The 13,494-nt window shown below is 29.5% G+C and overlaps 2 protein-coding genes across 2 annotated transcripts; both read right to left on the bottom strand.

The window, feature by feature from the left end:
- Positions 1 to 5,924: 5,924 nt before the first annotated feature.
- Positions 5,925 to 7,092, bottom strand: LOC114371757 (cation/H(+) antiporter 3-like). The gene has a single exon (XM_028329102.1). It carries the CDS (start codon positions 7,043 to 7,045, stop codon positions 5,936 to 5,938), a length of 1,110 nt encoding a protein of 369 aa, XP_028184903.1. The 5' UTR covers positions 7,046 to 7,092; the 3' UTR covers positions 5,925 to 5,935.
- On the bottom strand, positions 7,084 to 12,557 carry LOC114376536 (cation/H(+) antiporter 3-like). The gene is made up of 3 exons (XM_028334705.1): positions 12,516 to 12,557; positions 7,438 to 8,436; positions 7,084 to 7,107 (listed from the first exon to the last, which is right to left on the bottom strand). The coding sequence occupies exons 1-3, from the start codon at positions 12,555 to 12,557 to the stop codon at positions 7,084 to 7,086; spliced, it is 1,065 nt and encodes a 354-aa protein (XP_028190506.1).
- Positions 12,558 to 13,494: the final 937 nt, after the last annotated feature.

Below are 13,494 nucleotides of genomic sequence, written 5' to 3'. Positions count from 1 at the left end.
AGTATGTTATCGGGAGATAAAAGATAGGTTTAATGGTTAAGAAAAAAAAACAAAATTATGGATTTGATTTTCATTGTTAACATTTTAACAATTAACATTTATTTATAAAGAAACATTAACATATTATCAATATTATCAGTTAAGGATGATACTCCAATAACACATCACAATTTACAAAAATAGATTCTCTCATGCAAGTGTGCCTCCAATTCTTTCTAGCACTGATTTGGACCGTTAATGTAAGTGAATAGTTTAGATGAAAACTTGAAAAAAAAGTTATAACTAAATTAAATGTTATCTGTTGGATGAATGTAGTGTTGAATTCTTTAATTTTAATCCATTAGTGTTGAAGAGGTATCCATTAATTTCTTCTGCAAGTTTGCACTTAATTTTGTTAAAGCGTGCATATTTTTGAACAAATATATATAGGTCGTTTACTTTCTAAGCAATCATCAGGGCGTGAAAACCACTGAAAATCCAATTCGTAAAATTATTTTTTCTTTAGCAAATAATAGGCAATGACAAAAGAAGAGATTACAAAATAAAAGGATTAACAAAATGAAAACTAATGGCTCTTTTACCAATAGCTTCAGTTAGGGGTATTATGCATGTGGGTACGTAGGTCAAAGGGAAACAAGGTTTTCTTTTTTTGAAGGGAAACAAGTTTCATAAGTATAAATCAGAAATGGGGTTGAATATCAAATCTTGTCACTTTCCTGCATATACCTAGCTCCACTTTTTAATTATGCATTGATAACAGATCAGGAGGTCCAATAAACAAAGGAACAAACAAGGTTTTTTTTTCCTTGAATGCACTTTCTCTCTATTTTTTTTTTTAATCTATACCTCTTTTTTCTTTTATTCCCAAAGTGCACTGGTTTTGTAATGCTAGTTGGAAGTCGGGTTTGGCTACCCCGAGTTCCGTACTTAGCCTTTTTTTAAAAAAAAATTTAAAAAATTATAAAATATAAATATTATATTATATAATTTTTTTAATTAGTTTTAAATTTACATATTTATTAAATTAAATTTTATAATTTTGTGTTTAATTAATTTTTTAATAAGAAAATGATATTATTAAATATAATTATTTTTGTATTATTTAATTTACTTAACATATCTTTTAGGTGAATATTTTTTTTAAAAAAAATTGAATTTTGTAATATAATTATATTACTAAATATAATTAGTTTGTTATGTCATTAGATTTAATTAAAAATTATAGGACTTTTTGTTTAACAATTGATTTATAGAAAAATATTATACTGCATTATCAATAAAATACTTAAACAGACACATTTAGCTAAGGAAAAACTTAAGATGAAGATATGTTAGGACAATTGTTTCTGTTATGATCATGTTACCGGCAAATTCCACATTTTTTTTTTGTATTTTTTCGTTCATTTTCGTCCTCGTCCATCTCAGTAGGAATGCGAGTTGAAACGGGACGACCTTTTGCAGTTCTTTTTCTCCTTGGATCAGGACCCCACTGATCTCCTTCATATTTTTGCCACATTGATTCATGTGACAGTAAACCAAAGGAGTTATCGTAGACGTGCAAAATATGTTGAAAAGTGAATAGCGTCGGCACATAATTCATGGGATCAACATTGATAAATTTACAAGCAGTCATGACGTGAGAACACGGTAAGTGTTTAGCCTGATATTCACCACAATCAAACTTTTGGGATTGTAATATTACTCTAAACCTTCCGGTGGTCTGGGTGTTTGAAGTGGAGATTGGGTCTCTGTTATAATAAAAATGTGATTATGTCTGTCGAATTCATTTATAATGTGTGTCTTAGATTCTTGTTGACCGCTATTCATTGCATCAGAGACGACTTCAGAATACTGTGAGCCGGAGTTGATCATTGCCTGAGTCTGTCGACCTCTAATAGCAAAGAGTTGTGCGGTCTTGAAATACGTCTCCTTAACCAACGATGACACCGACAAATGTCTTGTGTTTTTGAACATGGAATTAACAGACTCAAACAAATTGATAGTCATATGTCTCCAATGTTTCCCCTCATCGAAGCATTGTACCCTGATCAAGCCATTCAGCTACACTTGGCTTATTCGCATCGATATCCCCAAGATGTCGCCAGTGCATCTTCTCTGTGTATGCGTAACTTGTAAATATTCAACCAATCTATTACGTTATAAAATTTGATTCCAAGTAAAGTTTAGCGAATACATAAAATAGATTCTCACCAGCCAGCATGAGTGGTTTCTTTAAAGGTTTGCAGTTTGAGTTACCACGAAGAAAGTTTTGTGCAATGTGTCGCAAGCAAAAGAAATGGGATGTGTCCTGAACCCATTAGTTACTTGGGCTATTGTAGGCACTTATAATTGAGGAGTGTTGGTCTGAAATGAGAGAAATGTTAATTTGTGGAGTAACATGTCTTCTCAAATTCTTTAGAAAAACCCTTAAGCTAAAGTTATCTCCCCTTCTACAATGGCGTAGGCAATCAGGAAGATATGGTTAGCTTCATCTTGTGTGGTAGCTATCAACAGTGTGCCAATATACGTCTCGTAAAGCTATGTACCATCTACTTGTACTATGGGTTTGCAATATACAAAGACATTAATGCATGAACCAAATGCACAAAAGACACGTTTAAACATTCTTTTGCTCGGTACAATTTCTCATCCCTCATACACGGATTCTATTTGAGCAACGACCACAGTCTCGGGAATACAAGATTGCAAAGCTCCCAAAAGTTTTGGCAGTTTGGCATATGATTCTTCCCAGTTTCCATGAATCATCTTCATCGCTCTTTGCTTTGCTAACCATGTCTTCTTGTAGGATGGGGTATAATTCATAAACATTTTGATCTCTGTAATCAACGTCTTGATGGAGACGATTGGGTTTGTTTTGACAATTGGTTGGATGATTTGTGCTATGACGTGTTTGTCGAGTTGTCGATGATCTTGTCTGAGCGTTGGTGCGAGACAAGTGTAATGACCTCTGATACTCTTAATAATCCATTTGTTATACATCTTTGAATTACATGCGCCTAAACTCCATATACAACCATTTTCACATGAAGTTTAGCCTTCTCTGGCAATCAAAATGATTTCTGATGTTGTATTCTTTGACTGCTCAAATACATTGTGCTTTTTCATCGAATGCCAATTTCAAAAACTAAGTTCAAAACTGTTTCATGTCTAGCTCATTTCATAACTAAGTTCAAAACTGTTTACTAAATTTCTTTTGTCAATCTTTGTTGCTACATGTGCAATGAAGATAAATTTTGGCTTAAATTTCACAATAATTACAACTACAACTACTATCCTTGTTGTCTTTTTGGGTCATCTAATCAAAATGATAGCATACACAACATCTTCACTCTTTTTCAAGATACCGCTAAAGGATGCTATGTCTCTTGCCATTCTTCTAAACTACAAAGGTGTTGTGGAAGTAGCAATGTATAGCTCTACATTAGACAAAAATGTACGCTTCTTTTTCTCTCTACTTATTTATTTATTATTTACCGATCTATCTATTTTATGTGTGTATAAATCAAGAAATTATTAGTTGACATGTAATCGGATATTATTAATTGTTTTTCATTGACTAAAAAAATTAAATACATGACATATAGTAGTTAGTACCATCAACATGTGGTCATCTAAGACCACCTAATAATTTCTCGTATATATGTGTGTAAAAGAAACATACCATGTGAAAATTAGAAGAGTAAGAAGAATTAATCTTAACTATCTATTCATGTTTATGTGGACATAATTGACTCTTCTAATTAACATCTCATGATTTCATTAAATGTACCTTTATATGCATTGTTAATCAAATTTTAAATTTTACTTTCCATTAATTATTGACTAATGCTTATACAAGATCTTGAACCTGATATTTACACAGTGGTTATAACATCAATCATGACCACAAATAGTATTGTGCATTTGATGGTGAAACGTTTGTATGATCCTTCAAGGAAATATGTTGGATACCAAAAAAGGAACATTTTTAATTTAAAACCAGACTCGAATCTTCGGATACTAGTTTGCATTCATAAACAATATCACACAATCCCTATCATAAGAGCTCTTGATCTATGTACCCCTACACCAGAATACCCTACCACCGTGGATGTTTTGCATCTAATTGAACTAGTAGGTCGTTCCTCCCCTATTTCAAAAACTAAGTTCAAAATGATTTCTGATGTTGTATTCTTTGACTGCTCAAATACATTGTACTTTTTCATCGAAGGCCAATTTCAAAAACTAAGTTCAAAAGTGTTTCATGTCTAGCTCTTTGAACCGAACAAACAATACAAATATTTTAACATTGTACATCCAGGTATTTGTCAAAGCCAATTTTTTTTTTTTTAAAAGTATTTGTCAAAGCTTATATTTTACTAAACTTCGTTGTGAAGTTAAATATGAAAAGAGGATTTTGCTATCCCTAAAGGAAAGAAAAAAAAAATGAAAATAAGGTCCTTGAGTGTTGTCAGTAAATGACTATGAGTGCACATGTGAGAGAAAATTGGTTGTGTAATAAAAAAATTCACAAACAACCTTAAACAGTAAAACAAATCATCCAACACCGAGTGATAAAATATAAAGGTATAAAGTATATTATTTTATTACTTAATATATTTAATAAAATAAAATAATAAAAATATGTTTTTATCAAGTGTGGTGTATCACTGTTCTTTTGTCTTTTTGTGGGAATAACTTTGTTATTAATATACCTTCTTCTTTTATTGAAATTAAAAGAACGAAAAATAAAGGAAAGAAAAACGACTCCAAACTTTTTTTTTACCTCCCTTTCCTTTCTTAAAATTACCTGCAGGATTTCATTTGGCCAAAACAAGTCACATGTTGTCAATAATTGTCAAACTTTTTAGATAAACTTGTCGTTATTAATGAATATTTATTTGCGTAGTTATCATCACTATTGCCAACTGCCTTCAAAATAAGTCTTTTGCTTCCTTACCAACCATACAACTAATTCTCTCTCTAGAATGATGAAAATAAAGAAATTAGCCTTATCTTGGTGTGCACAATATGGATTATTTGATAAAAATGTTTTTAATGAACTACCATATGTTCATAAAAGATTGTAATTAAACAAAATTAAGGTAAAATTTTAATACTGTTTTATAGATAAAAGAGAAAATACAAAGGATTAAGAGAACAACGAAGATAGAGTGCAAAGAATACGGTTTATACTTTTTATATAAATAAAAGGGTATTTTGGTAATATTGATCTTTTAAAAGGGAAAAGGGAGTGCAAATAGCCATTAATGAGAGTGTAAATAGTAATATCCATTAGATAAATGAGAGAGAAAAAAAATCTAGAGTTCTGGTGAGAAATGTTGTTAACATGAAAAAAGAATGTGACAGAAATGTAAATGTATGTGGAACTGTGACCCAAATCCTTCAAATAAAATTTACTAAATTTCTCAAAATATTTTTTTGTTTTTTTATTTCATTTATAAACTTATAAATTCAATCATTTTTTTAATTGAATTATATTATAATTTTGAATTGAATTGCCAACAAGAACGGCAAAAAAAAAATTTGGATTTTGAATTTTGTTGTTATCATTATTTTATTTTTATTTTTCATTTTAACATTTTCTCAATATTTGTATTTTTTTAATTTTCTAGATGAAATTGGATTTTGGCATTATTGTATTTAATAACTATAATATATTATTAGCATTAATAATTTATTAAGTTTATTATCAAAATTAATTAATATAATATTTATTTATTTAATGTATGACTTTTTATTTCAAAATCTATGTATGTTAAAAATATATTATTAAGTAATTGTTACAAAATTTATTACCTAAATATATATGTTCAAATATAATATAGTCATGTACTACTTTCGCTACCACATAACTATGCTTTGAAACACAACAAATAAATTGATCTTTTTATGCAGCCAAAATACCTTTTCATTAATGGAACAATTGTTGTTGTTGCACTACCAAAACAGAAGATTTGCATTCTAGATCTGTAGAAGCAAGAAAATCACCTATGAGACCTAACTCTGAAAACTCACTCCATCCTTGAAGTCCTTTTGTTTGAGGACAGACAATGCCATGACGTCTCCCTACTATAAAAAAATCATGTTCATCTATCATTTGACGAAGAATAGAAGATATTTGGGCTCCATCCTCTACTATTATTTCCTTATGAATAACAGTTTTCAAATTAGAGCATTCTTTCTTAGCGTCTTTCAACATCGCATGATCAAGCATAGTGTCCACGTCTTGGATTTCATCCTTGTTATTGGTTGTAATGTGATATACCACAAGGTTAACACTAGAGTCTTTGGCTGCTCGGTTGGCTAAGCACAAAGCCTCTCTATCATCATTTCCACCCAAAAATATCATGGCTAATCGAAGTGGTGAATCTCTTTGATGAACAAAACGACTCACTAATATTCCAACTGAGCATGGAGCCTTTTCCATGACCTTACAATTTAATGACCTTATTGTCTTATCCTCATGCTCAATTTTACCATTAATGGACCATTTTCGATGAAAAGGAAGAATGATAATTGATGCAACTTTATCTAATGCAAGGAAACACACATCTTCATGCATCAACGTAGGTGGAGATATGGCTGTATAGGGGTTTATTGTTGTTGCACCCTTTTTTTCATCTTCATAGATTTTGAAAGAAAGGATGACATTCTCTGAGTAGGAGTTTCGTGTGTGAGAGAGAACACCTTTTTTCATCTTGTGAGAAACAAAAATAGGGGAAGAACGACCTACTAGTTCAATTAGATGCAAAACATCCACGGTGGTAGGATATTCTGGTGTAGGGGTACATAGATCAAGAGCCCTTATGATAGGGATTGTGTGATATTGTTTATGAATGCAAACTAGTATCCGAAGATTCGAGTCTGGTTTTAAATTAAAAATGTTCCTTTTTTGGTATCCAACATATTTCCTTGAAGGATCATACAAACGTTTCACCATCAAATGCACAATACTATTTGTGATCATGATTGTTGTTATAACCACTGTGTAAATATCAGGTTCAAGATCCTGTATAAGCATTAGTCAATAATTAATGGAAAGTAAAATTTAAAATTTGATTAACAATGCATATAAGGGTACATCTAATGAAATCATGAGATGTTAATTAGAAGAGTCAATTATGTCCACATAAACATGAATAGATAATTAAGATTAATTTTTCTTACTCTTCTAATTTTCACATGGTATGTTTCTTTTACACACATATATACGAGAAATTATTAGGTGGTCTTAGATGACTACATGTTGATGGTACTAACTATTATATGTTATGTATTTAATTTTTTTAGTCAATAAAAAACAATTAATAATATCGGATTATATGTCAACTAATAATTTCTTGATTTATACACACATAAAATAGATAGATCGGTAAATAATAAATAAATAAATAGAGAGAAAAAGAAGCGTACATTTTTGTCTAATGCAGAGCTATACATTGCTACTTCCACAACACCTTTGCAGTTTAGAAGAATGGCAAGAGACATAGCATCCTTTAGCGGTATCTTGAAAAAGAGTGAAGATGTTGTGTATGCTATCATTTTGATTAGATGACCCAAAAAGACAACAAGGATAGTAGTTGTAGTTGTAATTATCGTGAAATTTAAGCCAAAATTTATCTTCATTGCACATGTAGCAACAAAGATTGGCAAAAGAAATTCTATACCAAAAACATGAATCCTTTTAACTAATGAAGACCCTAATGGAGGTCCGTCTGGTGTAGCCAATCCTAAAAGGAAAGGTAAGAGAATGAATTCTTGTTTCAAGAGCATTGAACACCAAACCAAAGTAAAGAGAATCCCAACTATAATATTAATATAAATATCCTTCACTTCTTGTCTTTCTGGTGTGTGATCAATAACCCAAAACATTGTTGGACGATAGATAAAGAAAATGATGATAATTAGGACAAAAAAACACACCAAATTTACCCCAATCCCATCTACTTGTTGATTTACATCAAAGACCACAGTTGAAATTATAAGAATATTACTTAGTATGTCACCCACCAATGCAGAAGATAATGCCAGCCTTCCAAGTTCAGAGTTTAGGATTTGAAGGTCATTGAGGACGGAAGCAATCACTGGAAATGAAGTTATACTTTGTGTCATCAAAATAACAACACTTGAATGGTTATTTACTCCATTACCTTGGGTTAAAAGTGTAGAAATGATTTCTAGTTGTGTATAACCAATTAGCAGAGGTAATAACAATCCTACAAGGGCAATGACCCATTCTTTTTTTCCTATTCTGGTGGTAATGCTAAAATCCATTTTTACACCATTTTCAAAGACAAATAGCACATGACCAAGTGATGCTATCGTAGCAAGTGTATCTTGACTTCCATAAGGAAACAACATAATCTTGTCTTCCTCCAATATGTTCAATGATGGTCCTATAATTAGCCCGACCTTCAAAAAAAGATAAATTTGTTAGACATAGCACAATTCTTATTCAACACAATTCAATTTAAAAATTAAATTAGGACCAAGATCTATCTATAACCATGAAACTAATGTTCTTTTGAAGGAAATAACAACAACATAATAAATAGGTTAAGTACTCATGTTTATATATATATATATATATATATATATATATATATTAACTTTCCTATTTTTTGTATGATTTAAGATTCTTATAATAACTATCTTGATCCTAAAAAAAATAATAACCGTATTGATAACAAATCAATCCATCAAAAGTCTCCTTATTGTTCTTCAATTGCAACAATGAGAATAATGAAACCTATATTTTAGTTAAGCATACACTATGAGGAGAGAACGTACCATCATTTGTGAAATGATTGATGGTAAACCTAACTTCTTTATAGGAAAATGTAAAGCTCGTGTTACAGTATAGATTACAATGACTTGAAGTAGGAATAACGAGAAAGATGATCTTAAAGGTGGGGCTTCTGTGATATGTCCTCCCCATATGCCATCGGATACAATATGGGGAGGAGTATGAAGGCAAACATTAAAATTTGCATGATGTTCAGATATATTGAGTATATCAACTGATTCAAACAATTCATTGATATTCATTCCACAAACTCAGTTAAATCCTAAGAATAAATTCAATAGTTAACGATCGAAGAAGATAAATTGAATGAAGTGAATGAACAAAAGACAAACAAATATCAAGGATATATGTATCATATTTAGAACTACTAAATTTAGAATATGTTGTTAGGGACAAGAAAAAATGATTCTCTAGCTGATTGTTTTGTTGCAAGTCTAGTCAAATTTATGGTCATGAGGATGTACAACTATGATAACAAAGACAACATACATGAAAGATTAACTAATTTAAGTATGACCATTTTGAAAAAGGGAAGAGTCAATATTAGAAAAGACAAATAGAAACTAATTTATAGGAGAAAATTAGTTAACATCATGAAGAATAAACTAAAAGTGATCAAGTGAAATGTATTTATGGGAAGATATGACAAATGCTCTAATATTTATTTAGGAGATCATTAACCAATTGGCTTTTCCATTTGCTAATCCTATTATTAATAATTATAAGGGAAGAGTGAAATAAAAAAGGAAGAGAAAGAAAATAGTATATGTAATGTTAATAGAAAAAAGGTCAGAGGTAATGTAAAATAAATGTAAGAAATAGGAGCTAAAGCTATCAGAATTTTTTTTAACTATTAGGAAGCCTAATGTGTGTTGAAATAATTCATTTAAAAATATTATAAATATTTTTTAACAAATTGTTTTTAGACATAATTGTTTTAAAACATGTCATATATATTAATATCTCAGGAATAGCTAGTTGCATTTAGGATGTTCCCATCGCTCGCCGCTACTACAAGAATAATGATTGTTAATTTGCTATAAATGTATAAATATATCTGGATTCTCTTTATTTTTCTTTCTCTCCGTGAAACTTTCAAAAATTATCTTTCACCTTGCCTTTCACAGTATAATAAAGTGGAATGAAAAATAGAAGAAAAAGATGAGATATTTTTTCAGTTGTTTGATAAAAAAGAAAAAAAAAGTATAATTTTTTTGTCTTCTCTTATTTGTTTGAAAATAATGTGAGAGAAAGAAGATGTATATTTATAAATTGACACAAATACCCTTAAAAAATGAGATGCATGTACTAAAAATAATGTAAAATTTTAAGAAATATTAATTTAATTAAAAAAGTCATATTCTTTTAAATAGTTGTACATCTAAAAGTACTTTTATTAACATTATTGAAGCAATGTATTATGTTTAAAATTAATATTTCCAAATATAATTTTTTATTCAAACCAAACTTTTTAATTGACCACAATCTGCTTATAGATTTACACGAGTATGAGCGTTCCAGGAAAAACTAAGAATTGCATAAAGCATGCTTACCAAAAAAAAAATTGCATATAACATGCAAAACTATTTTTTTCTTCAAATTTGTATATTAAGGGTAATTGTGTTTTTTTAAAACAAATGCATCTCTTTTTTTTTCTTGAGTTTATTTTTTTTAGTTGTGCACATCTATTTAATAACACCTTTTACACGACTTTAAGCTTGTTTTTTTAATTTAGTTATGGACAAATATTAATTATTAATTTTTTTGTTAATAGGAGAATCAAACCAGCACCTCTCACCTCCTCTCTTCTCCCCTCAGACACTAGACAAACCTTATAACTAACTTTTTTCTTTAGAGGTCATTACTGCCTATTTTTGCCTCTCTGTTTAGTTTACCCTCCAATATATTTCGGTTGTAATTTGCTAGAGATATTCTAACAAACCTAAAATCATGATCAAGTTTAGAAGGCTCCAAAGCAACCTATGTTTTTCCATTTAGAAGCCTTTAAACAGGTAGATTTCTTGGTGCAATATTTGTCGGTTACTATTTTCTATATAATTCTCACTTTTTTATACCCAATTTTTTAATAACTTCTAATTTCAAAGGACATTTATTTTACAGTAGAATATTGTATTTTTAGGAATCACATTTCTAAGAATACGGAACATGTTTGGTTATTATTTGAAAATTTTAGAAAAAAAGTTAAAATTTATTTAATTAAAAAATCAAAAATAAAATTTAAAGACAAAGGTAGAAAAATGAAATGGAAATAAGTAGTTATTGCAGACCATAACTTCTAATTCTGTAAATTGTAAATTATAAAAAATAGAAGATAATAAATATCAATAAGATCATAGTTAAAAAAATTAAAATATTTTTTTCTAAAAAATATTATCAACACATTATCCTAATATTTCTGTATTTATTAATTTTCAAGTAGTCAAGTACCATTCATTCACATTTCTTTTTTTTTTTTTAAGAAAAAGACACAATCCTAAAGTCACCCTAAGCATCACAATCAAACCTCAGTCATTAGTATTGGATGACACACTCAACTAGTATATATATCTTTAGTGTTAAATCTCAAGTTAAAATTTTAGACATTTTTTGGTAGATCTCTCAAGATCTTTTTTTATTTTTTAATGATAAATATTATTTTAGAATCTTAGATAATTTTTAGTATATTTCATATAAATCTCACTTTTAAATATTTCCTCTTTCCACCTTCTCCTTTTCTTCTTTTTTTCTTTTCTCCTTCCCTTTTGCTCTCTCTCCCAAGGTTCTCCTTCTTCTTTCTTCTTGGCCCACCCCCTTCTCTTTCACTGAGACCCCCCTTCCCCCTTATGGACCTCCCTCCGCCCAGTAAGTCAATTTTAGGTTTATTTTTTTGTTGGTTTGTTTTTCTTTCTTCTTCTTCCGTTTGTTGAATAGAGAGTAGTTTTTTTTTTTTGCCACTGATGGTAATCATGCATGGAGGAAGTATGGGCAAAAGGGAATCCCGAATTCTGAATTTCCTAGGTATATATATATGTTAATCATTGCTTTTCCTTTTCTTTTAATTTCTATTTTCCATGGAAAGATTATAATTCTGAGAGAGTATACGTCATATAATAAAGTTGCAACACATGTAATGTCTTCTTTATTTGAGGCTTTTTTTCCTTATCTCCCAAGAAGGAAATTGTTGAAATAATAACCACTCATTTTAAAAATTTATGGATAAACGGAAGAAAGAGTCAAAAGTAAATAAATTTGATATGATAAATAATATGATGAAAAAATAAGAAAAAAATTATAACATCATTTAGAATCATTATGGTCTGATTGTAAAAAAAAATCATTATGGCCTGATTGCCAAAAACAATAATTATGGCCTTAACTAATACGCACATAAATTAAGGAGAAAAAAACTAATTAATATGCACTTCACATGTATTCAAATTCAAGGTTATCAATTTTTCTTCCATAAATAAATAAAAAAACTCTATTACTTATTCAAAAATTAGTTGGGATCATAAACACATAATAATTCGGAACTACTTAACATTTTCCGGAAATAAAGAGAAAAATTAAGGGGAAAGGGATACAAATGAAACGGCAAAACAAAAATATATTATTACTCCAAAATACTGATCAACAGAGTGGTCTGTATTTCACATTAGAAATTGACTTTAATATAGGCTACTACTGTAGAAGCCGTGAACAGTTCCTTTCCGAGCCTCTGATCCATACTGAGAAATAGAAAATAAACACAAGCAGTGCATGTGGAGGAACTAGTCGCAGAAACCAACTTAAAATTAGGAGATATATTGCTGCCTAGCTGAACGTTGAGAATACTATCAACAAAATAAAAGATATTGACACAATTAAAAAGAATTAACAAACAAGCTTTTGTATAACGAAAATTGATTCTCTTATTAATATAACAATAAAAACAGTAACTTTATTCTATTAGGTGATCAAATTCACTACATGTATCACACAATCTCATTAGTTAGTTAAATACCAAAATTTTAAAGATATCATTCCCCATGAGATTCTTTTTAGTAATTTTCTCTAATGTTTTTCTTCATCTCCTTCTACCCTCTTTTACAAGATTGAAATTATGCAAATCTATTCACCTCACCAGTGCCTTCAGCAGCCTTTTATGCATGCATGCAAATCATCTTAAATATAACCAATATTTTATAATATTTTCCTCCATTAATTAAGTGTCATAATATTTGCTCATTTAATTTTGTATCATGTCTAATTTCTTATGCAGTTACTCATCTATCTTGTATAGCATTTATATTTTACTTTTACTTTCTTATTGTCCCTTAAAAGCTTAACATCAACTATCGTTTTAGTTGGTCGCATACAAGTATGATAAGACTTTAGTACGAAAACTTCTCTTTAAACAGCTTGGTAGTTACTTTACAAACTTCCTATTAACATAAACTATAAGACAATGCTGACGATTTTACTATATAATTGATGATACATTTATATTTTTCTAAATGAACAAGTAAACATATATGATTACAAATTAACCTATAATTAATCTAGACTCATCATATCGTTCACATTCTACCAAACCAATTTCCCTTACAAGATTACTCATCTAACTCATTTCTTGCTAATAATAATTTGTAGGAGTTACTTTTCGAGTGCAGTCACAAGTATGA

Source organism: Glycine soja, chromosome 2, assembly GCF_004193775.1.
Source record: "Glycine soja cultivar W05 chromosome 2, ASM419377v2, whole genome shotgun sequence".
NCBI lineage: Eukaryota > Viridiplantae > Streptophyta > Magnoliopsida > Fabales > Fabaceae > Glycine > Glycine soja.
This window is presented reverse-complemented; position numbering and strand designations above follow the sequence as displayed.

What these genes read in the sequence shown, in the direction of transcription:
- LOC114371757 (XM_028329102.1), bottom strand. Translation starts at nt 7,045, where the DNA reads ATGCTTATACAGGATCTTGAACCTGATATTTACACAGTGGTTATAACA.
- LOC114376536 (XM_028334705.1), bottom strand. Translation starts at nt 12,557, where the DNA reads ATGGATCAGAGGCTCGGAAAGGAACTGTTCACGGCTTCTACA. An exon ending in AACTGTTCACGGCTTCTACA is followed by an intron (nt 8,437 to 12,515) that starts GTAGTAGCCTAT and finishes CTTTTTTTGAAG; the next exon opens with GTCGGGCTAATTATAGGACC. An exon ending in GCTCTGCATTAGACAAAAAT is followed by an intron (nt 7,108 to 7,437) that starts GTACGCTTCTTT and finishes TGATTTCATTAG; the next exon opens with ATGTACCCTTATATGCATTG.